This window comes from Ostrinia nubilalis, chromosome 3, assembly GCF_963855985.1.
Source record: "Ostrinia nubilalis chromosome 3, ilOstNubi1.1, whole genome shotgun sequence".
Classification (NCBI taxonomy): Eukaryota; Metazoa; Arthropoda; class Insecta; order Lepidoptera; family Crambidae; genus Ostrinia; species Ostrinia nubilalis.
Genome location: NC_087090.1, coordinates 18,027,587 through 18,053,439, shown reverse-complemented (window position 1 = coordinate 18,053,439; position 25,853 = coordinate 18,027,587). Strand labels below are relative to the sequence as shown.

The window sequence follows — 25,853 nt, the reverse complement described above, 5'->3', positions numbered from 1 at the left end:
CGCAACGCGATGCTCTTGCGCAGCGAGCGGACCGCCGCGCTGCTCTCCTGCCCGGGCAATGATACGAAAGGAGACGCAAGGATACGTATTGCAAGAAATGAAGCAGCGTTTCAATCTCTCCTGCCCGGCCAGAAGGACAACAGACGGAACAGCGTTTCAAAGATCGCATGATATAGCATTCAGCACAGGGCAGATGCTCCGCGCCCAGCGCCGCGTTGCTCTTGCGGAGCGACCGCACCGCCGCGTTGCTCTCCTGCCCGGCCAGAGACGCGAGGATATGTCACGCTACAGGCAGCGGGCGCGCCTGCTCCTACAGTTAGGGTGTGGCCCCATTAAACGTTGTGACGTTGGCGACGTTTTCCATGTATTTTTTATGTCGCGACTCACGCGACGCAGCGCAACGGACCAATGGGGCATCATCCTTAGCGCACCGCCGCGCTGCTCTCCTGCCCGGCCAGAGACACGAGAGGATACGTCATGCAAGAGACGAAGCAGCGTTTCAATAATCGTATATAAAAGTTGACAGCTCCTCGAACTACGCAACGCGATGCTCTTGCGCAGCGAGCGGACGGCCGCGCTGCTCTCCTGCCCGGGCAATGATACGAAAGGAGACGCAAGGATACGTAATGAAAGAGATGAAGCAGCGTTTCAATCTCTCCTGCCCGGCCAGAAGGACAACAGACGGAACAGCGTTTCAAAGATTCCATGATATAGCATTCAGCACAAGGCAGATGCTCCGCGCCCAGCGCCGCGTTGCTCATGCGCAGCTCCTCTCCTGTCCAGCCAGAGACACGAGAGGATATGTCACGCTACAGGCAGCGGGCGCGCCTACAGTTAGGGTGTGGCCCCATTAAAACGTTGCGACGTTGGCGACGTTTTCCATGTATTTTTTATGACGCGACTCACGCGACGCAGCGCAACGGATCAATGGGGCCTCACCCTTAGCGCACCGCCGCGCTGCTCTCCTACCCGGGCAGGACATACCGAGGGTACCTACGTCATGCAAGGGTTTCAATAATCGCATGATACAACATTCAGCACATTGTTGACTGCTCCGCGCCCAGCGCCGCGTTGCTCTTGCGGAGCGACCGCACGGCTGCGCTGCTCTCCTGCTCCAGAACACGCGAGGATATGTCACACGATTAGGGTTACCAGGTCAAAAAACGCAAAAGCTAAACTCTGTTCTTCATTTGGCCAGACATTTTGCCCTAAAAGCCGGACAATCATGGGCGTAGGCCCCCACGCTGCGATTGCGCAATGAACGCACTGCCACGCTACCCTTCTGCGCCGATCATACCGACCACTGAAGTTTGGTAAGTAAATGGCAGCAATTTAACAGAAAGCTTCTTGACGCTGCTGTCCCGCGAGGTGCAATATGCAACACTTGACAGTAGATGCAATAAAACACATGAGCAGGTAGCACACAAATTCAACGAACCAAAAAAATAAGGTAGTGGCCAAAAAAATTGTTCAGTTACTACAGGGCTTTATAATTAATGTACTACCTAAGAATAAATATGAATATCTTCCTACCTTCAGGCTGCACTCCATCTTCTGCATGCGCTCCTGGCACTTGACAGACTCCTCGCGCAGCGCCAGGCTGGTCTCGCGCACCGGCTCCCAGTCGCCGCACTGCAAGCGAGCCCAGTCATACTACCACACCTAGCACTGTACTTTCAGTGTTTCAACACAAAGAAGATAAGTAAATACCTACGCATCCGTGGGGTTCACTACACGACACTTTATACTGTTTTTCACAAAAAAGATACGATTCTCTACGTTTTAATTTATGAACTAAAACGTGAACAAATCTAGCTAAGACCTACACATTCACAAATGAACTTCCAATTAGATGATTAAAAAATAATAACGCGGGTAGAAAAAACATTTCGTTATATCTCTCTACCCTTGCTTTTTTCTCGTCTGATATAAAGGTGGGGGGGCCACAACATTTTTTTTATGGTGCAGCAAGTATCACTTTACTTTCAGACTTTGAACACAAGGCGAGGTTCTAAGTTTCAATTGATGAACTAAAAAGCAAAATCGCAAATCTAACTACCTACACAATTTTGTTTTTACATGAACCTTCAATAGGATAGATATACATTTTAATGCAGGTAGGTGAAAAACATGACTGTTATCGCTCTACCCTTGTGTTTTTTTCGTCTGGTATAAAGGTAGGGACACAATATGTATGGATGGATTAATACAATAACGGTACGGTAGTTTAACAATCTATCATCATCAACAGCCCTTTACAGTCCACTGCTGGACTATGAGCCTCCTCCACTATAGTGAAGGGTTTTGCCATAATCTCCATAATTAACAATCTATATTGAAAAATAAAATATGTTTGGACCAACTTCAACTTAATTTTCATTCGGGACAGGAAATTCGTCAATTAATTTCACACACAAACATTTCGAACATGGACAACGCGAAGCATAATCAAAAAGGCAATTTGCTGACACGAATTAGAAATTTAAGTCCTGCTACTTTTACTAGAGATCAAAGGGAAGCTAACGCTACACAATCTGATTGGATACAAAGATTCTTTTAGTGAGTCGGATTTCAAAATGTCGCGGTACCTCGTTTCCGGTGCAACACATGCCGGCCATGACTTCCGCGTCTTTTTTCGGGACGCCTCTGGAATATTTTCGAACTGTATAGGAGACGGCCTAAAATAGGTCACACACACTTTTCTAACGGCAGCCACTTAGCTATGGAGCCGTCAATAGAATGCACTTTTAAATAAACCGTTCGTGTTCGTATGTTAGAAAATTAGTGGGTAGGTAGGTTTGCAAGAAAAGGCAAAGGCATGTACGGCATACAGCCAGTTATTTTTTTAGTCTCTATTTTTTTCAATTTCAAATAAAGTTTCAACGTATAAAATACGTACGGATTATAATGTTTGCTGGCCGACATTTCGTTTCTAAGATTTATTATTGTTTGCTCGTACTGCTGCGCATCTTTGTTTAGCCTTCGGATTTCCCTAAAAATTAAAAAAAGAAGGAAAATATCAGATTCTTTTTATGACGCCAAGGTCTTCGAATTCCAAGAATACTTCTCGGGATTCGAACACAGGACCTCAGCATTCTACTAACGCGAAATGATTTATTACTTACCTGTCTTTAGCGATGTTTTCCTTCTGCAGCGTATCGTTCAGTATCTTCAGCTCGGTCACATTGCCGCAGATCTTTTTCTTTTTGTCGCGCTGCAAAATGCAGAGCTAAGAAGATGACCGTATTTTACAACTTGGACATTTGAAAAAAATATCTAGTGTGTAACCTAGTATGTCGATTTCGACTGCCGTATTCCTAGATGCTAAATCCGGCAATATTCTTTCAGAAACTCAATTTGCAAATAAATTTAAATGTTCGATATCCTATCATTTCTACTCCTACCTTTATCTATGGGGTTTAAATGAAATACCGTAATAGAAAACAATGTAAATGTATTAAAAAACCGCAAAAGATCTACAAATCTTTGAAGTGCCGGTAGCCCTCCAGCCTGCTCAGGTCGTGTCTCAGCTTGCGCTTGCCGTCTCCGTCTTCCAGCTTCTGTTGTCGCCTGGTAAGAGAAAATACATAGTAAATAGTAAGTAGTATGATTTGCTCGTGATCATCTGACAGCCTACCTCAGTCCAACCCTGGAAATAAGTATCCTCCAATGCACTAAACATGCGCTTGCATATAAAGCGCTTCATCTTAGACAACTCTATGAACCTAACAGCCATGTTTTACCTACCTACTGTAGATGTGCCTAGCCCCCTAGACAAAATAACATTCGTGGTATATTTAGTAAGTATAGAATACCAAATTGTACCTATCTGTCACAAATGTGAGGCCCGGTTCCCACTACGCCGGACCAGCAAATCTGCCGGACCGGTAAAACTCCCGGAAGGGCTAGTGGCTGTACAATTTATATGAAGCTATTCACTTATCCCGGATCGGCATTTTTGATGGGCCCGGCATTTTTAGCGAGCGTTTTGTCACTGCGAAGTTTCGGCAGAACTACCGGGCCGGAGCAGTGTGAACGAGTTTGTCCGGTATCGGTCCCCCGCTCGTGCTCCCCGCGTCATTCAGCTCGCATTTTTTGATAAAAGTAGACTGTTCTATTTTCTTGCGGGATGCGGTGTAATGTGAACACTTTGCCCGGCGTCCGGGCCGGTCCGGCGTAGCTACGTAGTAGGAACCGGGCCTTACCTAAACGATATAATGAAATGAAGCAGCCCTCCGCTACTCACCACTCGACCGTGCCGAATATGTCGGACTCGGTGACCTCGAAGAAGTGTATCCCGTCGAGCGTGCAGTAGTCGAACTCGCGCAGGCGCCGCAGCACCTCCACCAGCCCGCGCAGATCAGAGTCTTTACGCGCCGCACGCCGACGCAACGCCGCCGCCTCTGCGCGAAGCTCCGCAGCCATCTGGCACCACCAAGCACCAACCATCGTCACACTGGCGTGGGACTACAGCCCTACCAAGATCCCTTGATCTGGCACCATAAACCATCGTCACACTGGCGTGGGACTACAGCCCTACCAAGATCCCTTGATTTGGCACCACCAACCATCGTCACATTGGCGTGGGACTACAGCCCTACCAAGATCTCTTGATCTGGCACCATAAACCATCGTCACACTGGCGTGGGACTACAGCCATACCAAGATCCCTTGATCTGGCACCATAAACCATCGTCACACTGGCGTGGGACTACAGCCCTACCAAGATCCCTTGATCTGGCACCATAAACCATCGTCACACTGGCGTGGGACTACAGCCCTACCAAGATCCCTTGATCTGGCACCATAAACCATCGTCACACTGGCGTGGGACTACAGCCCTACCAAGATCCCTTGATCTGGCACCATAAACCATCGTCACACTGGCGTGGGACTACAGCCCTACCAAGATCCCTTGATCTGGCACCATAAACCATCGTCACACTGGCGTGGGACTACAGCCCTACCAAGATCCCTTGATCTGGCACCATAAACCATCGTCACACTGGCGTGGGGCTACGTCCATACCAAGATCTCTTGGGCTGTTTGATCATGCACCACCGTCACCGAAACGTCAATCACTACACTTGGGCCGTTTGACCATGACTATCACCGGGAAGCCATGGAGTGAAATCATTTGAGCCGAGTTCAAGATGACGTGACGGCGATCGTTTATCCACCATGATGAACTCTGTATAGTTCATGAGCTCTACAGCCCTACAGAGACCTGTATACTTGAACCGTTTAACCATGACCATGATCATCACCGGGATGTCACGGAGTAAAATCATTTGAGTAGAATTCATGATGACGTGAAGGAGATCATTAATCCACCATAATGATCTCGGTAGTTCAGTTTGTTGTAACATAAGCTAGGCTGTTGGCGAGGTGGTGTATTTGCCGACACATGGATGTCATGATTTCGAGCCAAATAGTAGCTGTCGCTCAAAAATTCTATCGGTCCTATCTGAGGACTATCCATAAATAGGTACACAATAACAAGGCGGGGAGACAGCGGCGGCTAAAAAGTGAGTTTAAAAGGTTTGTTCAGTAAAACGTTTCAGATAATAGACATTACATAGACATAAGCGTAGTCGACAAACATGCAAGAGTTTATGAAAGAATAGGCCGGTCTAGCAAAAACTACAGAAAGTACCTATTGCAAAAATTGGCTTCATGAGCAAAGGGTGCTAGCAACTTGTTCTGTTTCACCAATTCATACAAACCCTACCTAAACCTTCCTTGTCCCAGCAGCATCTATAAGCTAACTCACCTCTGAATGCCGCCGCCGCTCCATCAGCAGTCTGGTGGTGGCCTCCGTCTCCAGCTCCTCCACGGCTCGCGCGAGCAGCGTGTTCTGTCCCACCAGGTCGCTCACCCACGCCCTTAGCACTTCCACTTGCATCTACAATCAAACACTTGTCAAGAGACTGCAGCCAGAAAGAAGATGGAAGAGAAAATGGAATGAAAATGATTAAGCTTCTCAAGACAGATAAAAATGCGCATGAGGGTTATGTAACAAATAAGTGTGTGGGAAGTAGAAGTTTGTGGGACTAATCGGGAGGCTTATGATAGAAAAACTGCCGCACTTCATTTCTCATCCTCATCCCATCATTGTTTCTGCCCGCAATATCGTAACTACATTACACCGTTCGTTCGTTCGTTTAAATAGCATCCACTGCTGCACAAAGGCCTCCCCCAAGGATTTCCATAACGGACGGTCCTGCGCTACCCACATCCAGGTACTTCCATCGTCTGTTTACATTTGTCTACTTCTATTAACTTCACCCCAACCTTCTAAATTCTACATACATTCCTGTAACTCCCGCTTCGCCAGCTCGCTTTCCACCACATTGGATTCCATATTTAAGTTTTGAAACTACCTACATGATCTACTACTATTTACTTCAAGCATCTACATTGTGTTACATACTACTAAAGTCCGGTCGCCGCGAGCAGATAGAATTTTATCCAATGACCCCAAGCTACCCATCCTTATCGCTCGCGCGTGATTATGTATTATTGCTGTCGCGACTGTGTGACGGGCGGCCGCAGTGAGTGGAGCACGACAGCAATATAATAACGCGCGAGCGATAAGGATGGGTAGCTTGGGGTCATTTCGTTGGACGAAATTCTATTTGCTCGGAGATCGGAGTTTAGTACCACATACCTGTAATTTCTTAGCGCCCCCGATCCTCTCAATAAGTGCCATCCTCTCCTCGTAGCCCCTCTGCACGTCCTTGAGGATGGCGAGGGTGGGCCCTCCACCACAAACGCAAACGTCCCGCTCCCGCTCCGCCAGCTCGCTTTCCACCACGTTGGAATCCATATTTGAAGATTTAAACTTATGGGTAAGATATCTATTGCATTTCGATAAAATTAGAGATGAGTTTGGCTGTCGACTTTTCCGACGAGATTTTGTCTTCTGTCTGCTTCTGTCAGTGTCATACAGTTTATTCTGTCAAAATTAAGAAGTTTTGGTCATCAACAAAAAAGGTTGTGAAACTGCAAAATGCACATTGACTTTCTGAACAACGCAGCGTTAAGCATGCGCAGCGTCCACATCGCCCCTAGATAAAAATTTAATGGACTTGTCTATGAAATCATAACAAAGTGTAAATATAAATGGTTAAGTGCCGCTTAAAAAATAGAAGTTAACTTATAAATAAAACAAAGGCATTATACTTTGTATAAGATTTATTCGATTAATATTTTGGCTAATTCTTTGTACCTACACAACACGTTCACCAGTAACAAAAAGAGGGCCTAAGTACAGTACAAAATTATACGAAAAAGATCACCATTCAATGATAACTATCTTTCACCTTAAAATTAATGTTCAATTTGTGACTTTAGCCAACGAAATTTATTGCTGAATTTATAAGAAATTCATGAAAATTGTCAGCCAAATATCCTAGATATAACATTTTTCTTTCTTACATAATTTCAAAACATGTCAAGATAACTTTAAAATAAATAGTTTTTGTCCATAGGTAAATAATATTTATTAAATAGAATATTTTATCCCTCAGAAACCATCGGTGGTTACATTTGAGCTACACCTAAATAAAGCATTTTAAATTTTACACAAAAATCGCCTAACAAGTGTATGTTAAAAAATATCAAAATATTCTCACACGTTTTAGGAAAAACTGTCGAAACAGTGAAGATATACGCTCGTATAGCAAATAGTGTTTACAAAATACTAATCAACAACGAATCACACAACAGTATGTATAAATAGGAAAGCAACTTCGGGACATGTTCTAACAGGCGTACGTTTGCGACATTATAGTCCGCTGTTTATTGAGTTATTCCGATGATTTCCCCATTCAAAACACGGTGGCAAGTGGCAAAAATACAGCTCCATCAGATAAGAAGACATCGGCAAAGCAACTGCCATTACAGAACATGACCTTTTTAGAAATAAATTGTCTACTTATTCTACCTAACCTTACGCTACGAGTATACATACAAACCCACGTAATCTTACAATTTATATCTTATAATCAATTTCACAATCAATACAAATATGAAAAATAGACCATAAGATTATGCTCATTGATCTCATACAAAAATACCATTAAAATGTTAATACACAAAAGAACTACTAAATAAAAACATATTTAATACATGCTCTTGCTATGAGATCAATGCCCTGGGTACAGTTATTTACATACATACAATATGAAAAAAAGATCTTTTCTAGTTACTTTAGTCACTATTACAGAACTATTTCGAATAGTTCTTTTTAATAAAGAATCACAATTTTTACATGTTCCCTACAATAGAACATTATTAACCACATTATAATGAACAAATCACTTGATATCTTTACACAAACTGACTGTGATGATAGCAATACAACTAGCGAAAATACTTGCATTTCTTGACTATTCATTTGGCAATTTAAAATAATTCATTTCGTTTACTTGTAAAAAAAGTTTTTCAGTCAACAAACAAATAAATGCTATAAAGTTAACAGAACTGAATGTAACTCAGACAGTTAATTAAATATTTGAGTAGATATGGTAGTACAAAAGGCAGGATATAAGATGGAAAATATTTGGATTGTCTTACTATAGACACGAAAAGGTTGGTTGTCTATGGATAAGTATGATCTATAATTAAATAAATATTTCCTCTAAAACACCCTACAATTAAGCGTTTTGAAACGACTAATTCATTGCTCGTTTGCCTCCTATCACATAAAAAAAAAGACTAATTCATTAGACGGCTACATCTCTCTCACTCTTTGATCATTCAATTCAGATATCTGATTAGTAAATATGCTACCTAAACTTATTGAGATGATATGTCAAAGTTTCTAGAGTGCTTAAGAACTAAGAACACGTTATTTCTGCTCAAGTTTGTTAATATGAAGACATTATAGCATATAGTGGTGAGGAAAAAGTAATTAATTTATTGGGAAAATGCTTACAATACCTGAAAATAGCAAAAGAACAAATCATTGAACATTACAAAGATGACACTTATTTAGCAGTCAGAATAAGGAGGAATAAAAAGGAATCCTTTTTTCTTTTTTTCGTCGAAGGCAGCACATTTACTAATCATAGATTTGAAGCGCATTTATTACTACTACCAAGCACAATCCAGCTAACAACTACACTACGCTCACTACTAGGTAACGAGAAGGAACTACTGGGTACTACGTAACATAAGCTCCTTCAACCCAGTACAGTGGAATCAAATTCTACAATTTTAACTTACTTTTTACATTAATAATGCAGGTTCTAAAAGTTTAACTTTAAAAAAATGCAAGATCATACCAAAAATTGGCAAGTTTTTGAAGTCTTGGGAAGAAACAATAATTTTCTAGTACTCACCCATATACTCCAGTTATTCACTCATAACCGAGGATGATGCCAAAATCTTTCGGTGTCGTTTAAGAATACAAAATGATGGAGTAGTTCATAGTTATTGCGTTAATTTATCCAGGATTCCTCTGGTGATGATCGATTAGATAACAGGAGAGCCAAAATGGGTGTAAGTTTCTTGTGTTAAGAAACTACAGATTTTAAAGCAAGTTTGTGCATAGTGTTGTTAGTTTTAAACGGTACCGCGTCGGCATCGAATCGGTTCGGTTGCTACTACATACAAGCTTTACTCCCTGCGTGGATCGCATCCCGCGGAGTAAGTATCCTTTGGAATCTGAAACAATTAAATGTACATTAAATAATAAGCAAAAATAAAGAAATACCATTTAAAGATGGTGCTCGTGGATGCAAGCCTCTTTTTCTCAATGCTTACAACTGCTCCAAAGGAGACGCTATAACGGTGGTTTGTGTTTGCTTTTGTGTGCGATGATACAAGGGGCTTTCTCCGAAAAACATTATCTGAAGTTTCGAATGCTGCTATCCCATTCACGCGAAGCGAGATGCGAACGTGACGACGGTGGCAGATATACCCAAAACTCCGTAAATAGTATTTCGGAGTAGCCCTGAAGGAGCGTGGGTTATGAAGTAGCTTGAGAGTCACGAACATAGTAGATATCCAGGGGCGGCTACCTATAGTGCGCACGGTCCTAGGGGGCGCCGCTATTAAGGCCTAGTTCAGATACGGCGGAATCCGGTCCGCGGTTGCTGGCAGTTCTCGGCAAGTTTGCATCCATAGTTACCGCCTCAGTACCTCGCCAATGAGAACCACCCACAAACCACACTGTTACCGCGCATCTGAACAAGGCCTTAGTATTACTAGAGGGCGCTAGGTCGATGATTGCACACAGGCATTACATGGGCTAAATACCTCTGTAGATATCTTGAAGATTATGTAGAGAATTGGTTCCCAAACTTATTTGAGACGGGCCCCCTTTCGACCATACAAAACATTCCGCACCCTCCCTCCTCCAGTCCAGATTATTTATTGGTCGTCGAGCAGTCTGGAATGCATTCTCTCAGCGGTCGCAGGTTTTTTGTACTTAAGTACACAGATGGCCCGCGCCCCCCTTTAAAGGTCTTAGCGCCTCCCTTTTGGGAACCAATGATGTAGAGGCATGGAAGGTTACCTTGCAGGCGGCTGTGGCCGGCGGCGGTGGTTCAGTAGAACTGCTTGAGCTGCTCGTAGCTGAGGAAGAAGATGATGTTCCAGGGGCCCATGCGCAGCCACGTCGGCACGAAGCCCTTGTACAGCGCGCGCCCGCCCTCGCTGCGCACCGTCTGAAACACGTTACGTACAATAGGGATGTTTCCTGGGTCAAAAAGCAAGTTTTAATTAGTCCGTCAGTTAACTTATCAAAAAATACTCTACACGTATTTTTCACTTTTTCAAACTAATGAAAATTTAAAGAGATAAAGCGCGCCAAAGTTCATAAGAAGAGGCCCGTGACGTCAATGCGTGCATAAAAGTGCCGCACGTTGTGACGTCGTGCGGAACTTCAACGCACCATAACTATGTAATTATTTGTTATATTGACAAATAAAAATATGTGTCCAATATTTTTTTATATTAAACATTACGGACTAAAAAAAATTTTTTACGAAACTAACCTATTAGCCTAAATTACTGTAAAACAATTTATCGACTGGGCGGGGCACATAGCTCGTAGAGACGATGGCCGTTGGGGCAGAAAAGTTTTCGAGTGGCGACCACGGGCTGGAAGACGTAGCGTGGGCAGGCTTCAAACTAGGTGGACCGACGATCTGGTAAAGGTCGCGGGAAGAGCCTGGATGCGGGCAGCGCAGGACCGTTCATTGTGGAAAACCTTGGGGGAGGCCTTTGTCCAGCAGTGGACGTCACGACGCTGAAACGAACGAATTTATCGACTTAGGCCCGGTTTCCATCAAGGCGGAGCGGATAAGCGTTTTGAATAACCTATCAGATTTGATGATTCAGAAAACCAGGAAATCTGATTATTCAAAATACTTCTCCGCTCCGCCCCCGCCTTGGTGGAAACAGGGTCTTAGTCAGTGACGAGAAAATTACTACTTGTGATTATTTTTGCGCTCTAGAAACGTCTAGTCTACAGTCCATCATCATCATAGGGACTTAGTGGGTTTACATCAAACGTATTCGATATCGATTGCGTAAAAAAATGACATTAAATGTATGACGGATTGTACAGCGCCCCTAGCAGATACTTTCAAGAATTAAAATCTTCAGATTTTAGTTTTTTAACGCACTTGATGTTTGATGTACTCTCACATTCGTACGGTCCAGCGATAGGGTCAGGACGTTTGACTCAAGACTTCAAGTATCAGACTTCAAGTATCAGACTCAACGTGGTTGTTAACTATAGAAAATTTGATATTACCTGTAAGAAGCAGTCTATGGTCCCTCTGTATATCCTTTCATTTGGTTTCGCTATGTGATCCTTCACTTTTCTTTGGTTCATTAGTCTTGTCTGAAAATAAAAATATATCATAATTTAAAGCGCTGTTTTTATCATCGCATCCTATTGAAAACTTAAATTTGAAAGAAAAGAATTGCTTTTCGGGCCTCGTCTATCCAGCACCTAAAGACATTTAGCAAGTTATGCTCCGCTCTTATTCTTCAAATCGTTTCATCCACGAAGACGCGCCCCACCAATTTTTGGTCGAGGGAAGCGCGGGGTGCGGGGAGTTTGATCCGAGCAATCCGAGCGTCATTATTGTAGACGTTGATCACACGCAGTGCACTCATGGATAATTTAGCGTGTACCAATAACATTCAAACATTAGCGGATGAATGGTGGGGCGCATCTTCGTGGATGCAACGATTTATACAGGGTGACTTTGTTATCAGTATCCAAATTTTTTTAATAAGCTCGTTAGAACAATTTGACAATACAACTTTATCGTAATTATTTTTAATAGTGGTATTTTTCGCAAAAAAAAAAAATATTGAAAGTCTAATTCGCGGGTGACCATATCTTAAGTTTTAAAGGTTATTGCTTATTTTCGCTCACCGTTATGTCTATTAAGCTTTGCAGTTAACTGTGTGTACATTTTTATCCATGAACGAAGCAAATTTTCCACGTGAGTCAATTTAGAAACCGCGCGCAGCGGATGAAAATAATTAAATATGGAGAAAAAAGTTTTGTTTTCTTTACGTAAATCAATTAAGTTACTGATTCTGAGTCGATCCTGAAAATTTGGATACTGATACAAAAATCACCCTGTATAAAAGGAAAGAGGTCGAGTCCAGTCCCGAGATATAAACTTACCCGTATGACATCGAGCGGCGTGCTGGCCACGGCGCTCCCGAGGCTGGCCAGCAAGCTTGACGCGAAGTGGTTGGCGGGCGAGTCGCCCAGCGCCGGCAGCAGGCGCCGCTTGCACGCGTCGTACGCCGGCAACTCCACCGCCGCGATCACCGCCGCGCGCTGCGACGTCGGGCCCACGCCGCGCCATAATCCGCGGGTCCCTTCGAGGCGGTAGATGTCGGCGAAACATCGGACGAGGCCGCGCTTCTCGTCGCCCACCTGAAGCAGGAGCAAGCTACATAAATAACAGGGATTCTTAACTTAGACAGACACAGATTGCGCGTGCCTTCGAGGCGGTAGATGTCGGCAAAACACCGCACCAGGCCACGCTTCTCGTCGCCTACCTGAAGCATGAGCAAGATTCTTAACTTAGGGTACAAAAATCTTGAGGCTAGCGACAAGAATGGCTATTTGAAACAACAGGGCCTTTGCACGCGCCATAAACCACGAGTCCCTTCGAGGCGGTAGATGTCGGCGAAACATCGAACCAGGCCGCGCTTCTCGTCGCCCACCTGAAGCACGAGCAGGGTTCTTAAAAAAAGGTACACAAACCCTGATCTTAAAGGGTTTATGACAAGATTAGGCATTTGAATCAACAGGGCCTATGCACGCGCTATAGACCACGTGTGTTCCTTCGAGGCGGTAGATGTCGGCGAAACATCGGACGAGGCCGCGCTTCTCGTCGCCCACCTGAAGAACGAGCAGGGTTCTTAAAAAAAAAAGGTACGCAAACCCTGATCTTAAAGGGTTTATGACAAGATTAGGCATTTGAATCAACAGGGCCTATGCACGCGCTATAGACCACGTGTGTTCCTTCGAGGCGGTAGATGTCGGCGAAACATCGGACGAGGCCGCGCTTCTCGTCGCCCACCTGAAGAACGAGCAGGGTTCTTAAAAAAAAAGGTACGCAAACCCTGACCTTAAAGGGTATATGACAAGATAAGCCATTTAAAACTAAGAACAACAAGGCCCACGCCGCGCCACAGCCCGCGGGTTCCCTCGAGGCGGTAGATGTCGGCGAAACACCATACGAGGCCTCCCTTCTCGTCGCCCACCTAAAGCATGAGCAAGCTACATAAACAGGGATTCTTAACTTAGGATACAAAAATCTTGTGGGCCTTTGCCCACGCCATAGACCGCGAGGGTCCCTTCGAGGCGGTAGATGTCGGCGAAACATCGGACGAGGCCGCGCTTCTCGTCGCCCACCTGAAGCACGAGCAGGGTTCTTAAAAAAAAGGTACGCAAACCCTGATCTTAAAGGGTATATGACAAAATAAGCCATTTAAAACTAAGAACAACAAGGCCCACGCCGCGCCACAGCCCGCGGGTCCCTTCGAGGCGGTAGATGTCGGCGAAACATCGGACGAGGCCGCGCTTCTCGTCGCCCACCTAAAGCATGAGCAAGCTACATAAACATGGATTCTTAACTTAGGGTACAAAAATCTTAAGGCTAGCGACAAGATTGGCTATTTGAAACAGTAGGGCCCTATGCCCGCGCCATAGACCACGCGTGTCTTCGAGGCGGTAGATGTCCGCGAATCATCGTACCAGGCCGCGCTTCGCGTCGCCCACCTGAAGCAGGAGCAGGTTTAAACAGGAATACGCAAAAACAAGATTAGCCATTTGAATCAACAGGGCCTATGCCCACGCCATAGATCACGCCTACCTTCGAGGCGGCCATAGATAACAGCGAAGCATCGGACCAAGCCTCGCTTTTCGTCGCCCACCTACACAGAACGAGCAATATTCTCAAGGCCATATTCCAGGAAAGAGTAGACACGTTTAATGTAAGTAACTAATATAATTTCATCTCTCATAAAGATAGCTGGCAGCTATAAAATAAATTCATTTAATATGTCATAATGATAAAGATACATTCATCATTGTTGTTCATAAATATCTGTATGACGAAATGTGAAAGAGGTGTGACTGCAGCGCGAATGACGTCGGGACTCGAGTTATCTCTTAAAGCAAACTTTCCGATTAAATCGATGTTATAGAGGAATAATAACCAGCGGTATAGTCAATTAATTTGTTAAATAAGAATATTCTCACAGAACATTATGAGTGGTAAGGTAATGCTCCATCACTGTCGAGGAGAGGTAAAAATGTACCTATATGTGGTACCTACCTATATTTTGTTCGATGTATGCAGTAGGTACCTATTTATATCAAGTAAAATCAATCAAGTTACTTATCGTAAAAATCGGTGAGCACATCGGTGGGGTGGTGGCGACGGCGCTGGAGAGAAAGTATAATATAGGCTTACCTCGAGCTGCTCATGAGCTAAGTACTAAACAAGTAGGTACGTCAGGCGGCTGACGGTACTTCAACCTATGAATGTCACCTCACCTGCATCCGCACTTTGAGCACATCTGTGGGGTTGGCGACGGCGCTGGAGAATCCTCCGGCGAAGGCGGCGCAGAAGGTGTTGGTGGGCAGGTGCTCCACGGATCCGCCGTCCGCGCGCCGCACCGCGATCCACTGCTTCAGCGAGTAGTACGTGCCGAACTTGATCGTGCCGTACGTGGCCTGCCGCAGCACCGCTGGCCAGATGCTGGAAGGACAGTAAGCAATGGGGTATCGTATTTGCGTTTATCATTTGGCGCCATTAACAAGCTGAAGTGGCAGTGGGCAGGCCACATAGCACGCAGAACTGACGGCCGATGGGGCAGCAAGGTTCTGGAATGGAGGCCGCGTACCGGAAAACGCAGCGTGGGACGTCCACTCACAAAGTGGACCGACGACCTGATAAAGGTAGCAGGAAGGCGCTGGATGCAGGCCGCTACCAACCGTGCGATGTGTAAGTCATTGTGGGAGACCTATGTTCAGCAGTGTACGTCCTGTGGCTGAAATGTTGATGATGATGATTTGGCGCCAACAGCGAGACAAAACCTATTCTACAGTGGCGAATCTTTTCAACAGCTCCAGCTGCTCATTTATCATCATCATTATTATTTCAGCCATAGGACGTCACTGCTGAACATAGGCCTCCCCCATTGATTTCCATGTTGATCGATTGGTAACGGCCTGCGTCCAGCGCCTTCCTGGTACCTTTATGATGTCGTCGGTCTTCCTTGGACAGCTCCAGCCTCTAGACAAGTGGCAAGTTGTATACTATAGTTACTTCGCTCCATGAATGATTTCGAAATTACAATGTCATGTTTTGCCACTGCCTTACTGTCCAGGGTCAATGTAGCACACGAACTACTAACTGCTCATCAGAATTATAATTGGTAAACCTGTATCCAGCTTCCTAATCAAATAGAATATTCCGGGGAAAACGATTACGGACTAATAATAACAACTTTTCGACTAAAATAAAACATTAGAATAGCAATAACAAAAACATAAATATTTGCGAAACGAAGCTAATTATAGATTCAGTGCGAAGATACAAATAAATAAGAGAATGCAGGAATCTTGCTGATGGATGCACGAGTGTTCACCACCCACTCTTCTTGGGGACGCAGTGTTTATTCTATTTTCTCTTCACTGATTCATGCCAGTAATTATAGTGTAAATATTAGAGTAATTTCACAAAAGCCATTGAAAATTTGACTGGATTCCAACGCCAATTTGTTTGTGTGTTTGCCAAAAAATCAAGACAACGTAGCGTGATTCGCACGCGGCGAGATTGCGACGATAACGGACCACTCGTGTAAACAGAATTACATGTGTAGTTCTAATCTAAAGCTGGCTGAATCGCCTAGTGAGATAAGACAAATAGTTTTTCAACAAGATTTGAGAGCAATCTACTAAACTTAATTAATTTAGAACAACCTTCATAGTTTCCCCTCAGCCACAAAATAGATTTTGTGCCTCAACGGAGTTATAGTCCCCAGAAACATGCATCTCATGAGATCAGGCAAATAAAGCAACAGTACTACAGGCATTTTAATAATTTTTAACTTATTGGTAGGTATAGCTTAATTTACATCTGTAATTCCAAAATAATGTTTGCCTGAGTGCCTGGTTGGCTTGTCAAATTTAAACGAGTTGCTTAAATGCAGATAAACAAGAAATTAAAATCTACTGTGTATTTGGCAGTGTGACAGTCCTATCAATATAATTTATTCTAATAAAAATATGTGTGTTTATCTACAGCACAGTTTGTGAGTCACGCACCACCTCGAAATAACATAAAGTTGGTTTTCTTTATTCTCACAAAGGATGGGCAATAATCGCCGAGGGCATTAAACTACGTTTACCGATAAGATTATTCATTTTAACTTCAATTTACTGTGAATATCTTTCAGTAACAACAACATTCAGCAGATGTGATGCAAATAATCAATTTGGATTCGTAATTAAATGTATCTTTATGGCGTCAATCGTTTGGCGAAGTGTTTAAAGAGGTAATTCGGTTTTAAATGCTTATAGATTTTTCCTTGAAAAATTGTCTCTCGCCGCGGCATATTCGTTAATTTTCGTAATCGTTTCTTCTGTGTACCTGTATGCATGTATCCACAGATATGGATTAGAGCATGTATCTTTGGTGTATTATCTGAATTTTTTAGGCCTCTTAAAATAGCCTGAACGAGACTGAACGGTCTTTATGATTAGGCGGCAATTTGTTGTGCCTGATACACTATGGCACTGATAATACGACGCAAAATCGATAACGTAGGAGGCACCTACGTTCGAAGTCTTCCAACCATTGCGAATTTGAAAGTAGCTATTATAAATGCGACAAGAACTCTGTCTGTAATCTGTATGTTACGTGTTCGCGCCTAAACCGATTATAATTGTTTACTAAAGAGAGATAGGACCTAGGATCACGTAGGCTGCTAGGTATACTGCCGAAAAAGATCATAAGGAAAAATTTTCTCATATTAGTGGTTTGAAAATTTGTTTTACGCTTTTGGTAGGCGACCGAAAGCCACGGGCAGGAACAACTTCCTATATTTTGCGTTACGAACATGTTTTTATTTTTAGAAGTATCCTTGCCAGTTCAAGGTTCACTTATCTATGGCTAGATAACAGAAAAAGCTTCTTTATCGCAATCGACGTGTACTGGGGGCGATTTCAGTGCACTAGAGATCATCTCGAAATATACAAAACTCGTTAACTTCGTATTTTGATCTATTCTGTCGATATAAGACAGAGCACGTAATAATAAGATTTGTTTCGTAAGATCGGCTGCAATGTGTCGAGTGTCACCCGAAATGTAAAAATATGCAATATTTCTGTTTTTTGAAAATTATCTCTGTTAAACGACAATCGCCTCCTGACCTATATCTTCATCACTGTATTTCGTCTCTCTCTGCATGTGGGCTCAAATGAGATGTAAAATCAATGCACAACAACTTGTTATGTCTTTGTTACATCTTTCTAATAACAAGTTCATGTTTTTGCATCATATTATTACAAACATTTGAACTCTCAATGGGTACTTTATCAACAATAATATGAAATGATGTTATTATTCTATTGTTTGTTCGTTGATGATGAATAAGTTTCCATACTATGGGTAATACTGAATACCATGTAAGTAAGTACCAGAAAAGAAATGTGCTGGATGTAAAATTGCAAAGGAAAATTATCTTCGTTTCACCTCCTCACCGTTAGCTATCTTCTTAAAAGAGAGTCTATACATACTTATATTATATTTAAAAAAAACTATAAAGATAATATGACTGTTGATTGGATCCTATTATTACTGTAATATACCCAAACTTTTACATCAGAATACATACATACAAATGGGCTAATATGTATAGTTGTATTTTGAGGCAAATATCAGTGCTAACTTATAGACTTCGTATCATGACTTGTCGAAATATCCGAGTAGTTATTGTACATGTACATGCAAAAAAATTTACCTACTTCGTTTTCTCTTTTCATTGTTAGCAATTTCCTTATTATAGGAAATATTCAATGGTTATTATAACAAAAGAAAAACAGTTACTTACAACTTAAGAGGAGAATGAGGCATGAATTTGTATTGAAAATACAATTATGCATGTCCATGGTCAACTAAGTTCATGAATGAAGAAATAATGATATTGAGACTCAAAACAAATTTAAGATCTACAAAGAATATTGGCATGGACCAAAACAAATCCATTCAAAAATAGATTCCAACAAAATTATTTAAAACTAATTTTAGGACCATATTCATTATAAGACATAATTTTTAATCACTGTAACTAGGATATATCTACATATCAATAAGACCAATTTTAGTCTGAGGTGGAATTGTGTAAAGCAATCGTAATCATTTGACAGTTCATAACGTACGATAAAGTCAGTTAAACAAAGCTTTTGACGATTGCTTTACACAATTCCACCTCTGATTTAATAAAATATTTGAATTTGAGTAATGATGTACAACTTACCCGCAGTACAAAGCCTTAACCCCTTCCTGCTGCGAGGTCTTCACGAAGCAGTCGACCATGCCGGTGTACCGTAGCTCCACATGACGCGGGTCTATCTTCTGGCCCTGGATCTGAAGGCGAGTCTTAGTCGTGTCTATTGGGAATGTACCTGTAAAATACATTCTAATATATTTTACAGGCTAAGATTTGATAAATCACGAATTTTCAGTGGTTTATGTTCAGCTTTAAGAACTGAATAGGTAAGTTGAACAATGATTATTAGCAAGACCTGACTCGACTGAACCGAAAAATCTCAGTGAAGTCCAGTTAGAAAATTGAGGTTATGTATTGTTGTAGTACAGAAAAAAAGTATTATATTTTTCTCAGGCTTACCAAATTCCGCGACGATCGACGCCAGACCGCCGTATATGAACGGTCTCCAGTCACTTTCGCCCATTACATATGAACAGAGGCTTCGAAGACCAAAAAATTCAGGAAAATATCCTAGCGCAGCCGGCCGAGATTCAGACGGACTAGCAAGGTATTTCGTTTGTAAAAATTAGCGATTAGGACTAGAAACATTCAACACATCCAGGGTCACCACACAAAATACTTTTGTCACAAATTAATTATGATTTATATGAATTTTCAATAACTTTAGCCCGACCGCCACTATCCACCACCATAGACTGATTGACTCACAGATATGGATTAGAGCACAGCCCCCCTAGACAAAACGCACTTTTTGATCGAATCGAAAATCGAATCTGTCAAAACTCCATACAAAAACCACAGATATGGATTAGAGGATTGACTTGACATTGATATTTTTTTAAAACACAGATTAATAATTTTATATTGAATGAAAGATGATGATGTGCAGATGTCGCTAGCTAAGCTTTTCAAAATCATGATTTTGTCCCGTGCCTTAAAGGATTACTTATTTAATATTCAAAGCTTTTCAAAAAGAAAAAATATGTTCCCAACACAACGGCACCGCTTCCTACATAGATATTTTGAAATTAATAACATTAATGGACATTTTAAACACCGCGCCGCCATCCAGTGTGATGAACACTAGCGCCAATTTGACTGTCTTGTTGATGGAGACAAGAAGAATAAAGCAAAGGAATATTTTTCATTCTGCCCATGCAATATTTTACTTTTTTGTTGTTTCTGAACGAGTACTAGAACGTCAAAGTCAAACTAATGTCAACAAATTGACAAAAGTCAAAACTTGCGCGTAGGCAACGGGAGTGTTTGTGTGACTTGGAATTGGAATTTTATTGGATTTTCCAACAAGCAGAAAGTAAAAGTGCTAAAAATACCATTAGCATTTATCCCCTAAAACAATCGTTTTTACGTCACCATTAGGAATAACTGAAAGTAAGCGCAATTCACATTAATTCAAGTTGGTTTAGTTCACCAGATTGTTACCAAACAGCTTAGCCAAACATTAAAAAAACTATTGAGCATGGTAATTATTAGCGATGGTTTTCCTTGTACTGCGAATATTGTAATATATCCGTACCGCGCGGGAATAACTTGACATGTCATTTTTGCGTACTTTTCAGGGGAGCGATTTTAAAGTTTAGAGTTCTCTGGTAAATCGGAATTAATGATAATTGATATTTTTATGATTGAAATAAGCTAATTTGATGCGTATCTTTCGATTGGCGTAAGAATTTGATTAAATTATCTTCTTAATCTATTTAAAAAAAGACTTGTCAAGTTGTGTACCGACGACTTGTCAAGTTATTCACCAAAGAAAAACAAACATTTAAGGTGTAAAAATTGGATTTAAGTTAATTATTTTGAATGAAGTTTAAGTAAAAAAAACAAAACATAAAAATAGAACATATTTTTATCACTTTTGCAATGAAATAGTAACAAATTTATTAGAAAAATCAAATATAATCGCAGATTGTGATTGCTTTTGATGAGATAATTGTACGTTTACTTAAAATTAAAAAAAAGACAAATAAAAGAACAAAAACCATGCTTCATAACAAGCACAATTAATTTTAATTATTTTAGGCTTACCATTAAGCTTAAAATAATTAAAATTAACTGGATATATTTTTGCGTAAGGTCGACACGCCCTTTCGCGTCCACCGTCCAGTTCACGTCCAAATGATGGATCACTCTAGAACGTAAGCTATTGCTATGATTCCCTGAATGTATGACAGGTAAACCCACATTAAAAAAATCTTATAGCATGCTACCGTTTTTGCCAAAAATAAATCCCACGTGAGCAGGTGCGCGTTTCAAGGTAAGTTTTTAATATATTTAGGTCTAGTTTGGGATTTACCGCAGTCTCTAAGCCTTAACCATGAACCATACAATACGGATAATGATATCGGTGATTGTACTTTATTAAATGACACTTAAAATAAGGTGGATGCGAATTTACTACAGTGAAATTTCCACTTTGCGTCAGAAGTGATCGCGGTCTGGTCTAACTGGGTCTAAGATATTAAAATATACAAAACAATGCATGTTGTATATTATTTAAGTCGTTATTTACATGACTTATCGAACACAAAGATTTTTTTCAGTACTTAGGCCTTTTCCTGGACGCTAATACACGCTCCAAATGTAGCTTACCCTTTGTGATAGCCAATTTGCGTCCACATTATCACGACAATTTTTTAAATTCAGACATTGTAAATAATATTAAAAAGCAAACTGTGCCTAGAGAGGAGACCATATTGCAAATTGAGCCATACTATTGAAATTTAAAAAATGAAATAAACTAAAATATAAATGTATGTTTATAATTATTAAGTGTGATACCTAAATATTTTGAATACCAATTAGTAAGATTTTATCTATATTTTTTTATTTCCATGCTGTTATAAATTATTAGTGATTTTGAATGCATTTTTTCTATATTATATTAATATTACAAAGATATTAAAACTTCTAATGGTTTAGAGCAAGTTTAATACTATACTTATAAAGACTAAAGGGAGCATAATGACAACAATTTTTCGTTCAAAATGATTACGAAAAATTGTATATTATTTTTATTCCTCAAATCTACCAACTCACTAAATGGACGAGATCTGGCGTATCGACCCTACTTACCTCATCATTATTCCTAATTAATGTCATTGATGTCAATAGACTATAAAAATATCCGGAACTTAAAGTTGACCTAAAAGTTTATTATTAGATTTTTTACTTATACTCGTATTCGGTTGTCAAACGAAATCTTAGTCTGTTATGAAAAAACATTAGTAGATAGTACCTACTTATTGACTAAACTTATCCTTCTACTTTCAACTTGCTATTTAAACGTTAATTTAGTTTTAAACTATTGAAAATAGTAATAAAAGTAATAATTAACGCTTAAATATATTAAAAATATATTTTCAGGGGTTGCTAAGTAAAAAATATTTAAAGACACTCGAAATCCTGACAATGTTATATTTTAAAAACTGCTAATGACACATATAAAAATATGATTATACGAATGTAATAGCTGGATAACTCCAAATATCCAAACTCTTGACAGTGTGCATAACTAGACAACTGCACATATCATGGATATGTTTAGTACTCAGAGGGGATCATAACTTGATAACTGTTTTTGTCAAATTAAAAACGTAAATCCATAAATGTATAAGTCGAGATATTAACAAATACATGTTCTGACATACATTGATAAATCGAAATATAAATGTTTGTACGAATAATATTAATTTGATATATCGTTATGTCAAATATTTATTGCCTAAATTAGAGATATTTACTTATGAACAAGAGCTGTATTTCAAGTATTTTTAGGTATTTCGAGTTGAGTTTTTTATACCAGAAGGGTATAAGGTAGAGGAAACGTTTAAGCTAATAAAAAAAAAAAGTGCAGGTCGAGATGTCAAGTTATTCCCGCGCGGTACGGATATTATATCTTCGTTTATCTGATCTCTGTCAATTTAATACCTGAGCTCCTAGGACGATTTTAAGGTTGGAAGAAATTTATTATTTCCCTTAATTTAAACAAAAAGCATACCTACATGGTTTGTTTCTGTGTTAGTATGCTTCAGAGCATGTTCAACATTCTTTGCTCTCATATACACACATGTACATGTATAATACATCATAATGAACATTAAGTCACAATTTAATTGCCATTACAACTGGGATGACATCATAACTTTCAAATACCGTACAATATACCATACATACCGCATTTGCTTTCATAGGTGACATGATAGTTAAAAGAATTGATTATTTCTAGTGTACACTACTCTTAATTTAATAACAATTATACACAAAACCTTCATGCATTTTCAGATCCACCACAATGTTTGATAACTATCCAAACCACCAAACAAATGTAGAGACTGGGAACACAGCAAATCAAAAAGTACTGAGGTTTGACAGAAGCTACCTCAAATCTTTGCCTGGGATACTTAAAATAATTCAAGTGGTATGTACTTTTGTAAAATACTTATTATTATAAATTGCTTAGTTTGAATCAAAGGCAGCCACGAAAAAGATAATGAAAATATTTTGTATGCTCTGCTTTCAGATATGCAACACTCTTGGATTTATATTGATAAAGGTGTCTACAGCATTCATTTCACCTATATTTTATAACATATTATACTGGGTGGCAAACATGATTACATTATTCTTGTTCCTCATGTATCTTTTCCATTTCGTGGAGAAGTATGATCACCTGCCGTGGCACAAGTATGAGTTTTTCTACTGCGGTATTGTGGTCTTGACATACATTGGAACGTCAATATTTGCAGCCACTCTAGCAGAAAGCACTGGATATGCTGTTGGGGTAAATATCAATTTTATTACTTAAAATGCTTACTAATTTCTTGTTTCCATTTATGTATACAGGGTGTTAGGTAAATGGGTATATGAGCCGACACTAGCCCATGTTAACATGGGCAGATTGGGCATATAAATGGTATGGTAAAGTCAGAAAATTTATATCTTCATTTTAATTATTTTAATTTTCATACAAATTGGATTTTATAAAATTTATTTTGTATGAAAATTAAACATGCCCATGTTAACATGGGCTAGTGTCGGCTCATATACCCATTTACCTAACACCCTGTATAGCTTCTTGTTCGATTGCATTTGGACTTGGAGATATTTATCATACATTTCTTAATTCCAAGTTGAATCAATTTATTGTTTTGTCGTGCATTATTTCAAATAAACAAATCACAAGTAGATTATTATGTATAATGGAATGATTTTTCTTTACAGTTCTTTGGTTTTTGTGCTATCGTCTCATATACTTTTGATGGCTACTTGAAGTACAGAGGGTGGAAGAGAGGCCTGCCTCCTCAGTAAGTCTTGAGCACCTATGACAAGCATCCAAAGGAATTCAATGATGAAGGATGGTTCATTTTTTTTTGTCATTGGTAAATAGTAACGAACTAATGATGACTGATCTTTTGTAGATTGAAATGTATTTATGGCCATTTACTGTTATTATTTAGGTTAATATTTTGTTTTACCTCACCGATCATAAGATGTTGGTTGTATGTTAAGTGTAGTTATAATACATTATAAGTTTTTTTAAGTTACTACTTAATTTTTTTACACTTGGATACTTTGATGTAACCTATTACTTATAATAGCAAATTCATCATTATAATAATATCTGTTTTCAAAATCTGAAAGGAAACTATGAAAGGAATCTCAAGTATGTACAGAGTACTACTTCATATTAGTTATAAGTATTTTAACGTGCCTGACATACCAAGTGCCTTAAAAATAACTTTTCACAATTAAGACAATTCATTATGTTTTTCAGAGTTATAAAATGGTTTAAAACCAGAGTTACTTAGTGTTTTTGAGAGTATATAAGATCATTGTCTGTCAATCATTATTACTGTTATTTACTATATTCTATTGGGTCCACTAATGATGCATTTATATTTTTAGATGCACTTATACACATAATATGAAATGCACTTTAATCACTAACAATGCACAATGTACATTTTTTTTTTTTGTATTATGGTTACTTTTTACATAATTTTTGATAATATGATGCAGCTATGGCGCAGATTTATTCAGGAAATACAAGAATCTCTTTTATCCGTTGATACCTTCTTAATGTACTGTTCACACCTGTCGTCTGTTTTTCTGATCGAATAGGTTTTCGAAAATATTCTAGACCACTACCTACATGATTTTGGTGATTAAACAAAAATTTACAGGCTATAAACAAATGGTCTGTAATAAGAACGGGTTATTAGATGAACCTATAATAATAATAAACTTTCTATTTTGTTCAATTAAGGATCAAATTAGGGGTTTTTTTTTCAATTTCTGAATATTAAGAAATCAACTTATTAAAGTATTATATTCTAGAACATTTAATGTTAATCATGTTAAGAATTTAAATATGTATATGCCTCTGCCTCACAAGGTAACATTTATTTTGTTAGCGTGTATTTATTAAAGGAAGGAAGATACTTTTACACCTTAACGTTTTTATAGACTTTCATGTTATTGTAAATAGATTTTTGAAGCTTTTAACATTCATAAGTTTTAATATTTTGGTAATTGTTATATTTGATAAGCTTAATAATTTTTGTTACCATGGTTAATTCAAATATGTAACATCGAGAATATCCCAGTAACTATTAGTGTAATAGTAATATTGGTGAATACCGCATTTTGGAAGTGGGGCTGCTCCCTTAACTGTTTATTTTTTGAGTGTATGTGTGTCGCAGTCTCCCGCGCCTGCTAAATATTCGAAAACACATTATTTTCTCTAGAGTCAGTAGCCACTTGTATTTTAGTTATGAATAAAACAGTATGAACACATTTAAAGCGTATTTAATTAT

The 25,853-nt window shown here is 39.8% G+C and overlaps 2 protein-coding genes and 3 long non-coding RNA genes across 6 annotated transcripts; 1 reads left to right on the top strand and 4 right to left on the bottom strand.

Annotated features, from left to right (window-relative positions):
- Positions 1-1,539: 1,539 nt before the first annotated feature.
- LOC135088392 (uncharacterized) lies at positions 1,540-3,210 on the bottom strand. The gene is made up of 4 exons (XR_010261035.1): positions 3,126-3,210; positions 2,900-2,992; positions 2,589-2,646; positions 1,540-1,632 (listed from the first exon to the last, which is right to left on the bottom strand). It is a non-coding gene; the product is annotated as an uncharacterized LOC135088392 (long non-coding RNA).
- Positions 3,211-3,437: 227 nt separating this feature from the next.
- On the bottom strand, positions 3,438-4,360 carry LOC135088391 (uncharacterized). Its single transcript, XR_010261034.1, has 2 exons — positions 4,247-4,360; positions 3,438-3,570 (listed from the first exon to the last, which is right to left on the bottom strand). It is a non-coding gene; the product is annotated as an uncharacterized LOC135088391 (long non-coding RNA).
- A 481-nt stretch (positions 4,361-4,841) lies between these two features.
- Positions 4,842-6,911, bottom strand: LOC135087772 (uncharacterized). Its single transcript, XM_063982560.1, has 3 exons — positions 6,671-6,911; positions 5,774-5,905; positions 4,842-4,859 (listed from the first exon to the last, which is right to left on the bottom strand). Exons 1-3 carry the CDS (start codon positions 6,827-6,829, stop codon positions 4,842-4,844), a joined length of 309 nt encoding a protein of 102 aa, XP_063838630.1. The 5' UTR covers positions 6,830-6,911.
- A 1,810-nt stretch (positions 6,912-8,721) lies between these two features.
- Positions 8,722-19,791, bottom strand: LOC135088390 (mitochondrial uncoupling protein Bmcp). 2 transcript variants are annotated; one of them, XM_063983240.1, is made up of 8 exons: positions 19,414-19,791; positions 19,042-19,189; positions 15,048-15,257; positions 14,059-14,074; positions 12,662-12,904; positions 11,771-11,860; positions 10,526-10,676; positions 8,722-9,672 (listed from the first exon to the last, which is right to left on the bottom strand). In XM_063983240.1, exons 1-7 carry the CDS (start codon positions 19,475-19,477, stop codon positions 10,557-10,559), a joined length of 891 nt encoding a protein of 296 aa, XP_063839310.1. In that variant the 5' UTR covers positions 19,478-19,791; the 3' UTR covers positions 8,722-9,672; positions 10,526-10,556. The 2 variants fall into 2 exon arrangements, with proteins under 2 accessions (XP_063839310.1, XP_063839309.1); XM_063983239.1 differs by lacking the exons at positions 8,722-9,672; positions 14,059-14,074 and having other exon boundaries at positions 10,589-10,676; positions 12,662-12,935; positions 15,053-15,257.
- Positions 19,792-20,242: 451 nt separating this feature from the next.
- Positions 20,243-25,833, top strand: LOC135088099 (uncharacterized). The gene is made up of 4 exons (XR_010260956.1): positions 20,243-20,406; positions 23,320-23,455; positions 23,558-23,818; positions 24,259-25,833. It is a non-coding gene; the product is annotated as an uncharacterized LOC135088099 (long non-coding RNA).
- The last annotated feature ends 20 nt before the right edge of the window (positions 25,834-25,853 follow it).

Bases quoted from the DNA above. Each gene is read 5' to 3' on its own strand.
- LOC135087772 (XM_063982560.1), bottom strand. From the start codon at position 6,829: ATGGATTCCAACGTGGTGGAAAGCGAGCTGGCGGAGCGGGAGCGGGAC. The intron at 5,906-6,670 runs GTATGTGGTACT...GTTTGATTGTAG, and splicing joins GGGGCGCTAAGAAATTACAG to ATGCAAGTGGAAGTGCTAAG.
- LOC135088390 (XM_063983240.1), bottom strand. From the start codon at position 19,477: ATGGGCGAAAGTGACTGGAGACCGTTCATATACGGCGGTCTGGCGTCG. The intron at 19,190-19,413 runs GTAAGCCTGAGA...TGTATTTTACAG, and splicing joins GTCGATCGTCGCGGAATTTG to GTACATTCCCAATAGACACG. The intron at 11,861-12,661 runs GTAAGTTTATAT...TTTTATTTTCAG, and splicing joins CGCCGCTCGATGTCATACGG to ACAAGACTAATGAACCAAAG.